Source organism: Anolis carolinensis, unplaced genomic scaffold (genome assembly GCF_035594765.1).
Source record: "Anolis carolinensis isolate JA03-04 unplaced genomic scaffold, rAnoCar3.1.pri scaffold_7, whole genome shotgun sequence".
NCBI classification, from domain to species: Eukaryota; Metazoa; Chordata; class Lepidosauria; order Squamata; family Dactyloidae; genus Anolis; species Anolis carolinensis.
In genome coordinates, this window is record NW_026943818.1 from 8,806,990 (window position 1) to 8,819,551 (window position 12,562).

General features: G+C 42.0%; 1 protein-coding gene across 1 annotated transcript; it reads right to left on the reverse strand.

Annotated features, from left to right (window-relative positions):
• Positions 1–1,379: 1,379 nt before the first annotated feature.
• zbtb43 (zinc finger and BTB domain containing 43) lies at positions 1,380–11,509 on the reverse strand. Its single transcript, XM_062959567.1, has 2 exons — positions 11,385–11,509; positions 1,380–8,714 (listed from the first exon to the last, which is right to left on the reverse strand). Exon 2 carries the CDS (start codon positions 8,700–8,702, stop codon positions 7,326–7,328), a length of 1,377 nt encoding a protein of 458 aa, XP_062815637.1. The 5' UTR covers positions 8,703–8,714; positions 11,385–11,509; the 3' UTR covers positions 1,380–7,325.
• Positions 11,510–12,562: the final 1,053 nt, after the last annotated feature.

The following is a 12,562-nucleotide window of genomic DNA, read 5'->3' on the forward strand; positions in this document are numbered from 1 at the left end:
TCCACAAGCATGTGGACAATTTCAACAGAAAGGAAGAAACCATGAAAATGAACAAAATCTGGCTACCAGTATTTAAAAAACTCTAAAATCAGGACAGTAAATAAAGAACAACACCCAGAAAACAGGGTAATTCAAGACAGGAAACAATAAGGGCCAGCTAACACCTCCCAACAAAGGCACTAGGCTATGCCAATTGAAACAACTTGTTATATCTGCAGCTAAGACTGCATTTTATAAATTTTAATGCCTTACATTGTAATTATGTATGTGTGTGGTTGTGATTCTGTGTTTTTTTATCATTTCAGATTTATGTATTATCTATATGCGGCACTTCGCTGTATTTTGTTGGTTGCCACAATTCCCTTCGGCGAGATGGTGGCGGGGTAGAAATGAAAATTATTATTATGCAGGAAGCAGCCAGGGTTTGAAACTACAAGGCTAATCAATGCTAATCAAGGTGGCCAACTGCAACATTCTCAGTTGACTTGGGCAGACAAAAAGTTCTTTCTCTGACCCTGGACATTATTCCACAGATATATAAACCGCACTTGCCTAGTTTCTAACAGACCTCACAGCCTTGGAGAATGCTGCCATAGATGTGGGCGAAATATCAGGAGAGAATGCTTCTGGAACATGGCTGTACAGCTAGGCAAACTCACGGCAATCCAGTGATTCCGGCCATGAAAGCCATCAACAACACAAGTCATTTGTTGTTTTACAACTCAGATGAGACTGGATTCTGAAAACGGTTTTTGTTTTTCCATATATTAATTCCATTAGGATTGTGAATAATTCTGTAGCATAGTAAATATATAATAGTACAGTAGAGTCTCACTTATCCAAGTTAAACGGGCCGGCAGAAGCTTGGATAAGCGAAGATCTTGGATAATAAGGAGGGATTAAGGAAAAGCCTATTAAACATCAAATTAGGTTATGATTTTACAAATTAAGCACCAAAACATCATGTTTTACAACAAATTTGACAGAAAAAGTTGTTCAATACGCAGTAATGTTATGTTGTAATTACCGTATTTACAAATTTAGCACCAAAATATCATGATATATTGAAAACATTGTCTACAAAATGGCTTGGATAATCCAGAAGCTTGGATAAGCGAGGCTTGGATAAGTGAGACTCTATTGTAAATATAATATTAGCAGTGTCTACATGTGTATTTTCTAATAGGATTGTTGTGTGTTTTCCAGGCTGTGTGGCCTTTTTCCAGAAGCATTCTCTCCTGACATTTCACCCACATCTATGGCAGGCATCTTCAGCCTGGAAAACACACAACAACCCTGTGATTCCAGCCATGAAAGCCTTCGACAACATATTTTCTAATCCACTATGCAGGAGCAAGGAGACAAACTGATGCACCCAGTAAAAGGCAGATAACATTTATTAAAACATGTTATATAAAAGAGCAACCGACTCTTCTATAAGAAGAAAACAATGAAACAGCAATATGACATAAAATCATGCTGTACATTATTAGAACAGCAGTATTATAGAGATATCCAAGTATCCAACCGTTGCAATATAGGCATAACAACTCACAGAAGATCGACAGGGGTATGGGTTTTAATATTATAAGTGACAATGCATATAAGGGAAACTTTTGTAGTGGGATAAGGTTCACCTCACTTGGAGAAACATTTACATTTATTCGCGAAAGATAATGGGTAAGGAGATGCAGCAGCAAATAACCGAAGAGGCAAGCTTCAAGCAAAATAAAATTAGTGTGACGCTACCACTTTTATGATACAATCAGTTCAGCTTTTTCTGCTTTTTCAACCATCCAAATTAAATAAACATATTAGCATTTTAAAATATGTAGACATTTAACTGAATGTTTCAACCTTCCCCTATCCTAGATAAAACAAATATCTTCAAAAATAGAGACTCTCGGCTTTAGAAGAAATAGCATCTGACCTAAAACGTTGAACATATAAGATTAACAGGAAATAAAATCGCAAGAGCAGCCTTTATAAATCAACCCACCCTCTTTGACTCGTGAAATGCTGTGTTAGCAAAGTATTGACAAATTACTAGACAGTCTGTGGTTAATACTTCTAAAATCCTTTAAGGATTAGCAAAGAGAATAGAGTTCCCAAACCCAGCAGGCATCTTTATTTTCAGTTTGAATACAATACATACTTTTAAAAATGGACTACAGTTGAAGATGTGCTAACCTAGGTTGTCTGGAACGTAGTAGTCAGGCTTCAAATGCTTTTAGATTTTCGCTTTCCATAAGAGGAAATAAAGGATGGTTGTCCTTGTCACAAATGCATTCTATACTGGGTTGCTATGAGTTTTCCATACTGTATGGCCATGTTCAAGAAGCATTCTCTCCTGACCTTTCACCCACATCTATTGTAGGCATCCTCAGGGGTTGTGAGGCCTGTTGGAAACTAGGCAAGTGGGGTTTATTTATATACAGTAGAGTCTCAGTTATCCAACACTCGCTTATCCAACGTTCTGGATTATCCAACGCATTTTTGTAGTCAATGTTTTCAATAAATCGTGATATTTTGGTGCTAAATTCAGAAATACAGTAATTACTACATAGCATTACTGCGTATTGAACTACTTTTTCTGCCAAATTTGTTGTCTAACATGATGTTTTGGTGGTTAATTTGTAAAATCATAACCTAATTTGATGTTTAATAGGCTTTTCCTTAATGCCTCCTTATTATCCAACATATTCGCTTATCCAACATTCTGCCGGCCCGTTTATGTTGGATAAGTGAGACTCTACTGTACCTCCAGAGTGGGAGAAAGAACTCTTGTCTGTTTGAGGCAAGTGTGAATGTTGCAATTGGCCACCTCGATTAGTATTGAAAATCCTTTCAGCTTCAAAGCCTGGCTGTTTCATGCCTGGAGGAATCCTTTGCTGGGAGGTTCCTGCAATTCAGGATATGGAATATATATACCGTATATACTTGAAGATAAGCCGTCAGCTTATAATGGGGTCAAGGTGAAGCCAGGCAGTGGAGCCTAGGGGCCATTGCTTGCAATATATATACAGTAGAGTCTCGCTTATCCAACATAAACGGGCCGGCAGAACGTTGGATAAGTGAATATGTTGGATAATAAGAAGGGATTAAGGAAAAGCCTATTAAACATTAAATTAGGTTATGATTTTACAAATTAAGCACCAAAACATCATGTTATACAAAAAATTTGACAGAAAAAGTAATTTAATACGAAGTAATGCTATGTAGTAATTACTGTATTTATGAATTTAGCACCAAAATATCATGTTTTGAAAACATTGACTACAAAAATGCGTTGGATAATCCAGCAAGTTGGATAAGTGTGACTCTACTGTGTGTGTGTGTGTGTGTGTGTGTGTATATATATATATATATATACTCTAAAATCAGGATAGTAAATAAAGAGCAACACTCAAAAAACGGGAATTTCAGACAGGAAGCAATCAGGGCCAGCATTGTCCGTAGACACCTCCAAGGTCATGTGGCCAGCATGACTGCATGGAACGCCGTTACCTTCTCGCCGGAGTGGTACCTATTGAACTACTCACATTTGCATGTTTTCAAACTGCTAGGTTGGCAGAAGCTGGGGCTAGCAGCGGGCGCTCACTCTACTCCCCAAATTCGAACCTGTGACCTTTCGGTCTGCAAGTTCAGCAGCTCAGCGCTTTAACATTAACACACTGCGCCACCAGTGGTATAGTGGCTATACCACTATACTTTAATATTATTAGTATTATTACATGTAATAGTGTAATAATCGTGTATTATTATTATATTGTATATTATATTGTTTTCTGAGTGCTCTTTATTTACTGGGGAAAACACGGGAATTCCAGACAGGAGACAATCAGGTCAGCTAACACCTCCCAACAAAGGATTCCTCCAGGAAGGAAGCAGCCAGGCTTTGAAGCTGCAAGCCTATTCAATGCTAACCAAGCTGGACAATGGCAACATTCACACTTGCCTCCAACAGACAAGCATTCTTTCTCCCACCTTGGACATCATTCCACAGATATATAAATCCCACTTGTATAGTTTCCAACAGACCGCACAACCTCTGAGGATGTGAGCAAAACGTCAGGAGAGAATGCTTCTGGAACATGGCCAGACAGCCTGGAAAACTCACAGCAACCCAGTGATTCCGGCCATGAAAGCCTTCGAAAACACATTACGCATAAGACCTTTCACAATAAACCAGAAGACATGGCAGGTATTGGAGAGGAAGCACCTCTAGCCTTTCGGGAAAGGTTTAATCTGTTTACATCCTTACATAACAGGAAGTATTAAGGTGACAAAGGCAAGCCATTGGAGAAGATGACAGTCAAGGTGGCAAAGTCTGAAATTTGATTCCATTTACTATGGCTACATTGGCAACACAAAGTAGACACCCTCTATCCCAGGCATGGGCAAACTTTGGCCCTCCGGGTGTTTTGGACTCCGGTAGGCTGTTAGGAATTGTGGGAGTTGGAGTCCAAAAGACCCGGAGGGCCAAAGTTTGCCTACGCCTGATCTATCCGAGTCCAGTCATTTGTCAAACTATAAAAAAATGAAAATGGCTTTTTGGGCATTTTTCTAAGGCAGTAAGGATTTTTTTAAAAAATTATTACTATAAAGACACACAACTCAAAATAGAGACTTGGGATGGTAGTTCTCCCAATACAAATCCTCCAGTACTCATGCTCATGTAAACAACAACAATAACAAAAACAAGCCTCTTACCATTACAAAAGTCTGAAGATTAAAAATAAAAGAAACATTTTACATAGGCGACATGATTAAGAAAACAAACCAGAAGGAATATATATATTTATATTTCGGTTCTTTCAAAAAATGCATTTATAAAGGGGAATTTTTTCATAATTATTTTGTTTTTAAATACAAAGTGCTTCCAAACATTTAGCAGGTTCCAGTGTTAGCAAGTAGATCCCTGCTCAATGATTTACCTTGTTTCACTCAGGTTCAAGTCACTGACAGCTGTCATTCTGGGATATTTCTGAAGTTATTAAAGGGAAAAGATAAACAGATCCCGATCAACCAAATGTCCATTATTACTCAACAAAGGTGGTGCATGAAAGCAAGTAATTTCGAAGATTACCAGGCTGGGGAAAGAGGATCAGTGTGGAAAAGCTGTCAATATTGGCTTTCAAATGAAATTAAAAACCTGTCATGAGGAAAGTTGGTAGAACTAGTATTTTTATTAACCAACCAAAGCCTTCTTGATGCCAGCCTGTCATCTGTTTAAGCTGGGTGAGCATGGGAAGAGGGCAACAACCCCAGAAATGGGTTGCTGTGTTTTCCTGGCTATGTGATAATATTATATTGTAATACGATATAATACTGATAATACAATATAACAATATTAATTATATATTACATGTAATATTACTAATAATATTACAATATATTGATATAGTACAATATAGCAATTTAATTCCAGTATTGTGCTATGCTAATAATATAATATTGTATGTAAATTTAATTTGTAAGCCGCTCTGAGAAGGGCGGGATATAAATGTAGTAAATAAATATAAATAAATATGTGGGCATGTTTCAGAAGCATTCTCTCCTGACGTTTCACCCACATCTATGGCAGGCATCCTCACAACCTCTGAGGAAGCCTGCTATAGATGTGGGTGAAACATTAGGAGAGAATGCTTTACGAACATGGCCATACAGCCCGGAAAATTCACAGCAACCCATGAAAGCCTTCGACAACTCTGGAAATGTTTACTTCCCTCGGTGAATGCACATAGTTTTCAAACACAGTCCACCAGTTCCGCATCCCCTTTGTTTCTATTCACAGTTTACAAACAGAAGCTTGGGATGGTGGTAAAAAGACATGCCTTGGCACTGATAAGCCTCCTTATCTGACTCACTTTTGCCAGGACATAGATATCTTGCCTCTGTTCATACATTTTTCCCCATCTTATCAAACAGCAGCACAAATGTTTTGACCATTCCAAGTTGCCTCCATTCTGTGCATTCAACTTGCAGCAGGAGTGAGGAAAATAGGGTGTGGGGACAAGGGGACGACAGGGAAAAAGAGCTCTTAAAATAATATAATAACCTATAACCCCTATTTGGGTTACAGGAATGAATCCAGTGTTTTGAAGGAAAAAAACCATCCTTTGTAAAGGACAAAAGTACATTCCATGATTCAAAAAGTGCTTCAGGATTGAAAATGGTTCGGAATATCTGGCTCAAGCCATTTGGATGTTTACTCACTGAGTAGCCTCCATAGTAGCTTCTTTAGGTCTGCACGGACTCAGCCATTTAAGGGAGGAAGTTGGTACCGTAAACTGACTTTGTGAACCCCGAAGTGGAAATCAGTAGATCGCATTCTCTTCTCTAAGTGCAAGTTCTTCAACAAAAACTGGACCGATGTCTGCTTTGAGCCACAAGTACCAGCAAAAAGCATACTTGTATTTACTGGACAGCAAATGCGATGCTCTCTATTGCAACAGCCAAAAGTCTCACCTGACTAGGAGCCCTTCCACACAGCCATATAACCCAGAATATCAAGGCAGAATAGCCCACAATATCTGCTTTGAACTGGGTTATTTGAATCCGTACTGCCATATATCCCAGTTCAAAGTAGATACAGTATTGTAGGATTTTATTCAGCAGTGTGGAAGGGGCCTAACTCTTCTCTTAGGCACAACTGGGGGCAAGAGGCAGGAGGGGGGTATGGGGAGGGAATGAGGTTATATTCTGTCTCTAAAGTGTCCATCGCAATATAGCCAAGTGCTAAAAAAAAGTTACAAATAATCATGAAAAGACAAAACAGAGCCAGTGAATGGAACACAAACATCTGGCTGATCAAAAAGCAGCCACTTGTTAAAGCTGTTGGCACCTCAAAATCGTCTAGCAACTTGTGTTTAGCAATCTAATCACCCTTTGGTTCCAAACAGGTAAACTGCTTGAGCACCCGTTTTGTGACTTTAAAACACAAGTACTAGCTGGGCAACACAATTAAAGAAATTAGCCCCTTAACAGAGGATGTTCTCTACATAACACCTTTGCTCAAGCTGAAATAACTGAGCAGACTGCTACTGAGATGAATGGGAAATAAGAAATGTCCTTCTCTTGACGAGAAACCCAAATGCTACTAAAACACTAAACAATAAATAATAATAATTATAATGATAGCCATGCTGAAGTACCACTACTCCTCTTTGAACAGCTTGGAGATCGACATAGTTTTTTTCCTACCAAATTTATTTCTGTACCATCCAGAAACTAAAAACAACAAGTACCAGGCACTGCCCTGTGTTAAGCATTCATTCTGCTCACTTGGCTGAGTAGGTATATCATCACTCCCTCCCCATTTTTCAGTTCATCTCAGTAGCATTTTGCTCCACTTTACAAGCCTGGTATGACTTTGTACAGGATGTAACGTGCCGATGGAAGCTGTCCCTCCACATGAACCGTTTCCCACAAATGTTGCACTCATAAGGCTTGATGCCTGTGTGGATTTTCATGTGCCCAACAAGGTGATGCTTCATTTTGAATTTCTTACCGCACACGCCACAGCCGTACGGCCGCAGCCCAAGGTGCATACCCATGTGGCGGTCCCTCTGGCTCTTATGCGTAAAGCTTTTCCCACATTGGCACGGGTAAAGCTTGTCAGCTGTAGAAAACCCAGAGAGAGCGTTTTCTTCTTTGATCCCTGGCGTCGCATCCACACTTTCTCCATAACCTGCCACATCCTGTCTCTGGAGGCTTAAAGTCCCATCAGCCCGATCCCCGGAGAACTCCTCCATGGAGGAGCCATAGAAATCCACTTGCTCGTCGTAACTGCCTTCATTAGCTCGCTCGCCATACTCCCTTTCCCCCTTTTTCTCGGTGATGCGGAGATCTTCGGGAGCGGAGGTCTGGACAGTATGGTCAGCTTGGACAGTGTTTATGGACTCAGACACCTGCTGTTCGTCGTAAGGTCCATGCACCTCCACGGCTTCACAGTCCTGGACGAACCTCTCTGTTTTGACATGGATCCACCGCTTGTGAGACATGATGCTAGGCTTGCTGTAAAGTGGCCTCGTGTACTGATAATCTGCACTATCGCTAACCCCTTCTTCCCCATCCTGGCTGGTCATCCCTGTGCTCAGCCCGTCATGTTCTGTGGAAGAATTGCTCGGAAGATACTCATGTTCTGTTAGCTGAGATAAGAGTTCATCCTTGGAACTTTCCTCTTCATTCTCCCCATCCCGTAGTTCCTGCACTTTGTGAAAATCAGCCTGCTCAAAGCTTTCCACGAGGCCATTATAGTTACTGCTGCTTGGAGACTGATGGTCGCTGGTACGGTTCAGCTTCTGACAAAGCACTGAAGGGTTCCCTTCCAAAACCTCTGTGCATTTGTCTACGACGTGCCACATCTGAAGGAAGCTTGCTGCCGTGAGGTAGCTGACAATCTCCGGAGCAGGCATGACCAGCCGTCCCGTGTATGTTGACAGGAGAATGTTCTCAAAGACTCTGGGGTTCATGACGTCGGGCAGAACGATCCTCCGGCTATTTTTCAGGAGCACTTGGTCGCAGAAGTAAGGGGAGCTGGCTGCCAGGACGGCTTTGTGGGCTCTGAAGAGATGGCCCTGAACAACAATCGAAACATCGCACAACTGCCCTTGTTGGCGTTGTTGGTTTAGCTTCTGCAAGATGGTGCTGGAGAAGTCGGGGAACTCCACTCTGAAACAATTTGTCCCAGGCTCCATTTCATCAGCAGACTGCAAGGAAAGGCAATATTCAGTTCACAAATGGGAAAGCAGGGCTGTGATTTGTTTTCTCCCTCTCATGACCAGCCAGACTTCCCCTTAGGAAAATGTTATCTGTTCTTAGGAATGTAAGAGGAGTCTGCTGTTGCCCTCATGTTCTGCCTCTGGGCTTTTCATCGTTGGTCTCTAAGTGATTAAAATGGTGGAACAGATCCAACATACCGTATCTCCTTTTATGTTCCAATTTGAAATTCAGAGTAAAGTCATGATAGAGGAGGCTTTATTTCTTCTCTCCTACAGTGCAAACAACCACTCTGTTGTCTCCCCAGGACATACTGAATTGTGGAGTTTGTTTAACTATTTAAGTGAATAGCTTGTCCTGCTCTCTATTCCCATTCATGAAGAAATAGCCTAATACAGGGATTTTCATTGACCTTTTTAGTGCCACTGTGAAGCCTAACAATCTCTTCTCAGAACAACAACTGGCTCATAGCCTTGCTAGATGGCCCATGGGGGTCTCTTCCAACTCTATTATCACAATTATTATTATTATGACTGGATGGCCATCTGTCAGAGTGCTTTGATTGAGCTTTTCCTGCCTGGAAGGGGATTGGACTAGATAGCCCATGGGGATCTCTTCCAACTCTATTATTACTATTATTATTAGCAGTAGTAGCAGTATGACTGGATGGCTGTCTGTCAGGGGTGCTTTGATTGTGTGTTTCCTGCATGGCAGGGGGTTGGACTAGATGGTCCATGGGGGTCTCTTCCACCTCTATTATCATTATTATTATTATTATTATGACTGAATGGCCACCTGTGGGGGGTGCTTTGATTGAGCTTTTCCTGCCTGGCAGGGAGTTGAACTAGGTGGCCCACACAGTCTCGTCCAATTATTATTATTATTATTATTATGACTGGATGGCCATCTGCGAGGGGTGCTTTGATGGTCCTTTTCCTGCCTGGCAGGGGATTGGACTAGATGGCCCATGGGGGTCTCCTCCACCTCTATTATTATTATTATTATTATTATTATTATTATTATTATTATAATTATGACTGGATGGCCACCTGCGGGGTGTGTGTGTGTGTCTGTGTGCTTTGATGGTGCTTTTCCTATATGTCAGGGGGTTGGACTAGATGGCCCATGGGGGTCTCTTCTATCTCTATTATCATTATCATTATTATGACTGGATGGCCATCTGTGTGTGTGTGTGGGGGGGGTGCTTTGATGGTGCTTTTCCTGCATGTCGGGGGTTGGATATTCAGTGTGCACTGGGCCAAAAGAGTTATGGGGCAGCTTGGGGAGGGGTAGTAGACGGGGTGTACATAGGAGAGGCCTGAGCAAGGGTTGAAGTCTCTATGGCGAGACGAAGAACAGTGGCTGGGACAATAGGGAGGGAAGTGGTCAAAAGGTTGATACTGGGATGCTAGATCTCTTTCCAAATCCAGAAGTGGGGAGTTGAAAAAGTAATATTAGCATCTTAGTCATTGTTCATGTCATATTGCATTATGTGTAGTCTATTTTTATGGATCATTGATTTGAAGAGTGCGGGGATGTATAATAGATCAAGGATCAAGCTTGAATTTATTTGTTGGTTTAGTGTGAACGAGGGCTCGCAACAAATAGGGAAGTGGGGTGTGTTTGGAACAGACTGTAATAGTTGAGGATGTGGGATCAGATTCTAAGCAGAGATGGTAGATTAGTTATATTAGTTATAGCTATATTAGTTAGTTATATTAGTTATATTCATGTTTATTGGTACTGTAACTGTGTTCATTTTAGATCGAACGGTTTTTACGGCTGTTTTATGATACTGTTTTTATTACATTTGTTCGTTCATGCTGTTGTATGTTTTTTTGACAACTGACTGTTTTGTACATGCTGGAAACCGCCCTGAGTCCTCTCGAGGAATCATAGAATCATAGAATAGTAGAGTTGGAAGAGACCACATGGGCCATCTAGTCCAACCCCCTGCTAAGAAGCAGGAAATCGCATTCAAAGCACCCCCGACAGATGGCCATCCAGCCTCTGCTTAAAAGCCTCCAAGGAAGGAGCCTCCACCACGGCCCCGGGGAGAGAGTTCCACTGTCGAACAGCCCTCACAGTGAGGAAGTTCTTCCTGATGTTCAGGTGGAATCTCCTTTCCTGTAGTTTGAAGCCCTTGTTCCCTTGTGTCCTAGTCTGCAGGGCAGCAGAAAACAAGCTTGCTCCCTCCTCCCTAGGACTTCCCTTCACATATTTGTACATGGCTATCATGTCTCCTCTCAGCCTTCTCTTCTGCAGGCTAAACATGCCCAGCTCTTTAAGCCGCTCCTCATAGGGCTTGTTCTCCAGACCCTTAACCAGATGGAGCGGTATATAAATAAAGGTTTATTATTATTATTATTATTATTGGACTAGATGGCCCATGGAGGTTTCTTCTACCTCTATTATCATTATGATTATGACTGGATGGCCATATGTGGGGGGTGTTTTGATGGTGCTTTTCCTGCATGTCAGGGGGTTGGACTAGATGACCCACGTGGCCGCTTCCAACTCTATTATTCTATGCTTCTATGAAACCGCTTTAATCCCCCAGTGCAGACGCACCCACTTGCCTCCCTTTGGCTCTGACTTTGGCTCCAGCCCCATCTTCTCCTCCACCTCCTTCCCTGCCCTCAGCCCAGGCCAAACCTCACCTCTCTGAAAGGCGAGGCCCTCGACGAACCGCTCCCGGCTCACATGGCGGGCGAGCCCCTCAGGCTTCGCCTCCACCAGCCCAACGCACAGGCCCGGAAGTCCCGGTCGCTTCCTTCTTCCGGTTTCCCAGCCCCGCCACATCCGCTTCCGATTCGTTCAGAACGCCTTCAAATTTCGCCATAGACTTGCATGACAGAGCTATCTTAATAGAGGAGCACTTCCTGGTTGGTGCCCCCTATTGGTTGTCTGAGGTACAGCCACACTGTAGAATGAATGCAATTGGATGCCATTGTTTTTATTTTATTCATTTATTGTTATTATTATTATTATTATTATTATTATTATTATTATTATTATTATTATTATTATTATGACACAGCAAACAAGATAGAGATGCTGGATTTCATATCACAAAATCACAAGTCGAACACTTCCCAAGTGTCTAGGACTGTGTGATGTATTTTCGGATGACGCGTGCAGATCCCAGTAGGGTGGCCTTTTGCAGTTGGCAGATCGTAATTTTGTCAATGTCTATGGTTTCCAAATGCCGGCTGAGATCTTTTGGCACGGCACCCAATGCGCCCATCACCACCGGGACCACCGGCACTGGTTTCTGCCAGAGTCTTTGACGTTCAATCTTGAGGTCCTGATTGCGGCTGAGTTTTTCCTGTTGTTTTTCATCTATGCGACTGTCACCTGGGATGGCAACATCAATGATCCAAACCTTGTTCTTTTCCACAACTGTGATGTCTGGTGTGTTGTGTTCCAGAACTTTGTCAGTCTGGATCCGGAAGTCCCACAGTATCTTTGCGTGCTCATTTTCCAAGACTTTTGCAGGTTTGTGATCCCACCAGTTCTTTGCTGCAGGGAGGTGGGACTTGAGGCATAAGTTCCAATGAATCATTTGGGCCACATAGTTGTGCCTCTGTTTGTAGTCTGTCTGTGCGATTTTCTTACAGCAGCTGAGGATATGATCAATGGTTTCGTCAGCTCCCTTGCACAGTCTGCATTTTGGGTCATCAGCTGATTTTTTGATCTTGGCCTTAATGGCCTTTGTCCTGATGTCTTGCTCCTGGGCTGCAAGGATCAGGCCTTCTGTCTCCTTCTTCAGGGTCCCATTCGTGAGCCAGAGCCAGGTCTTCTCCTTATCAGCTTTTCCTTCAATTTTGTCAAGGAA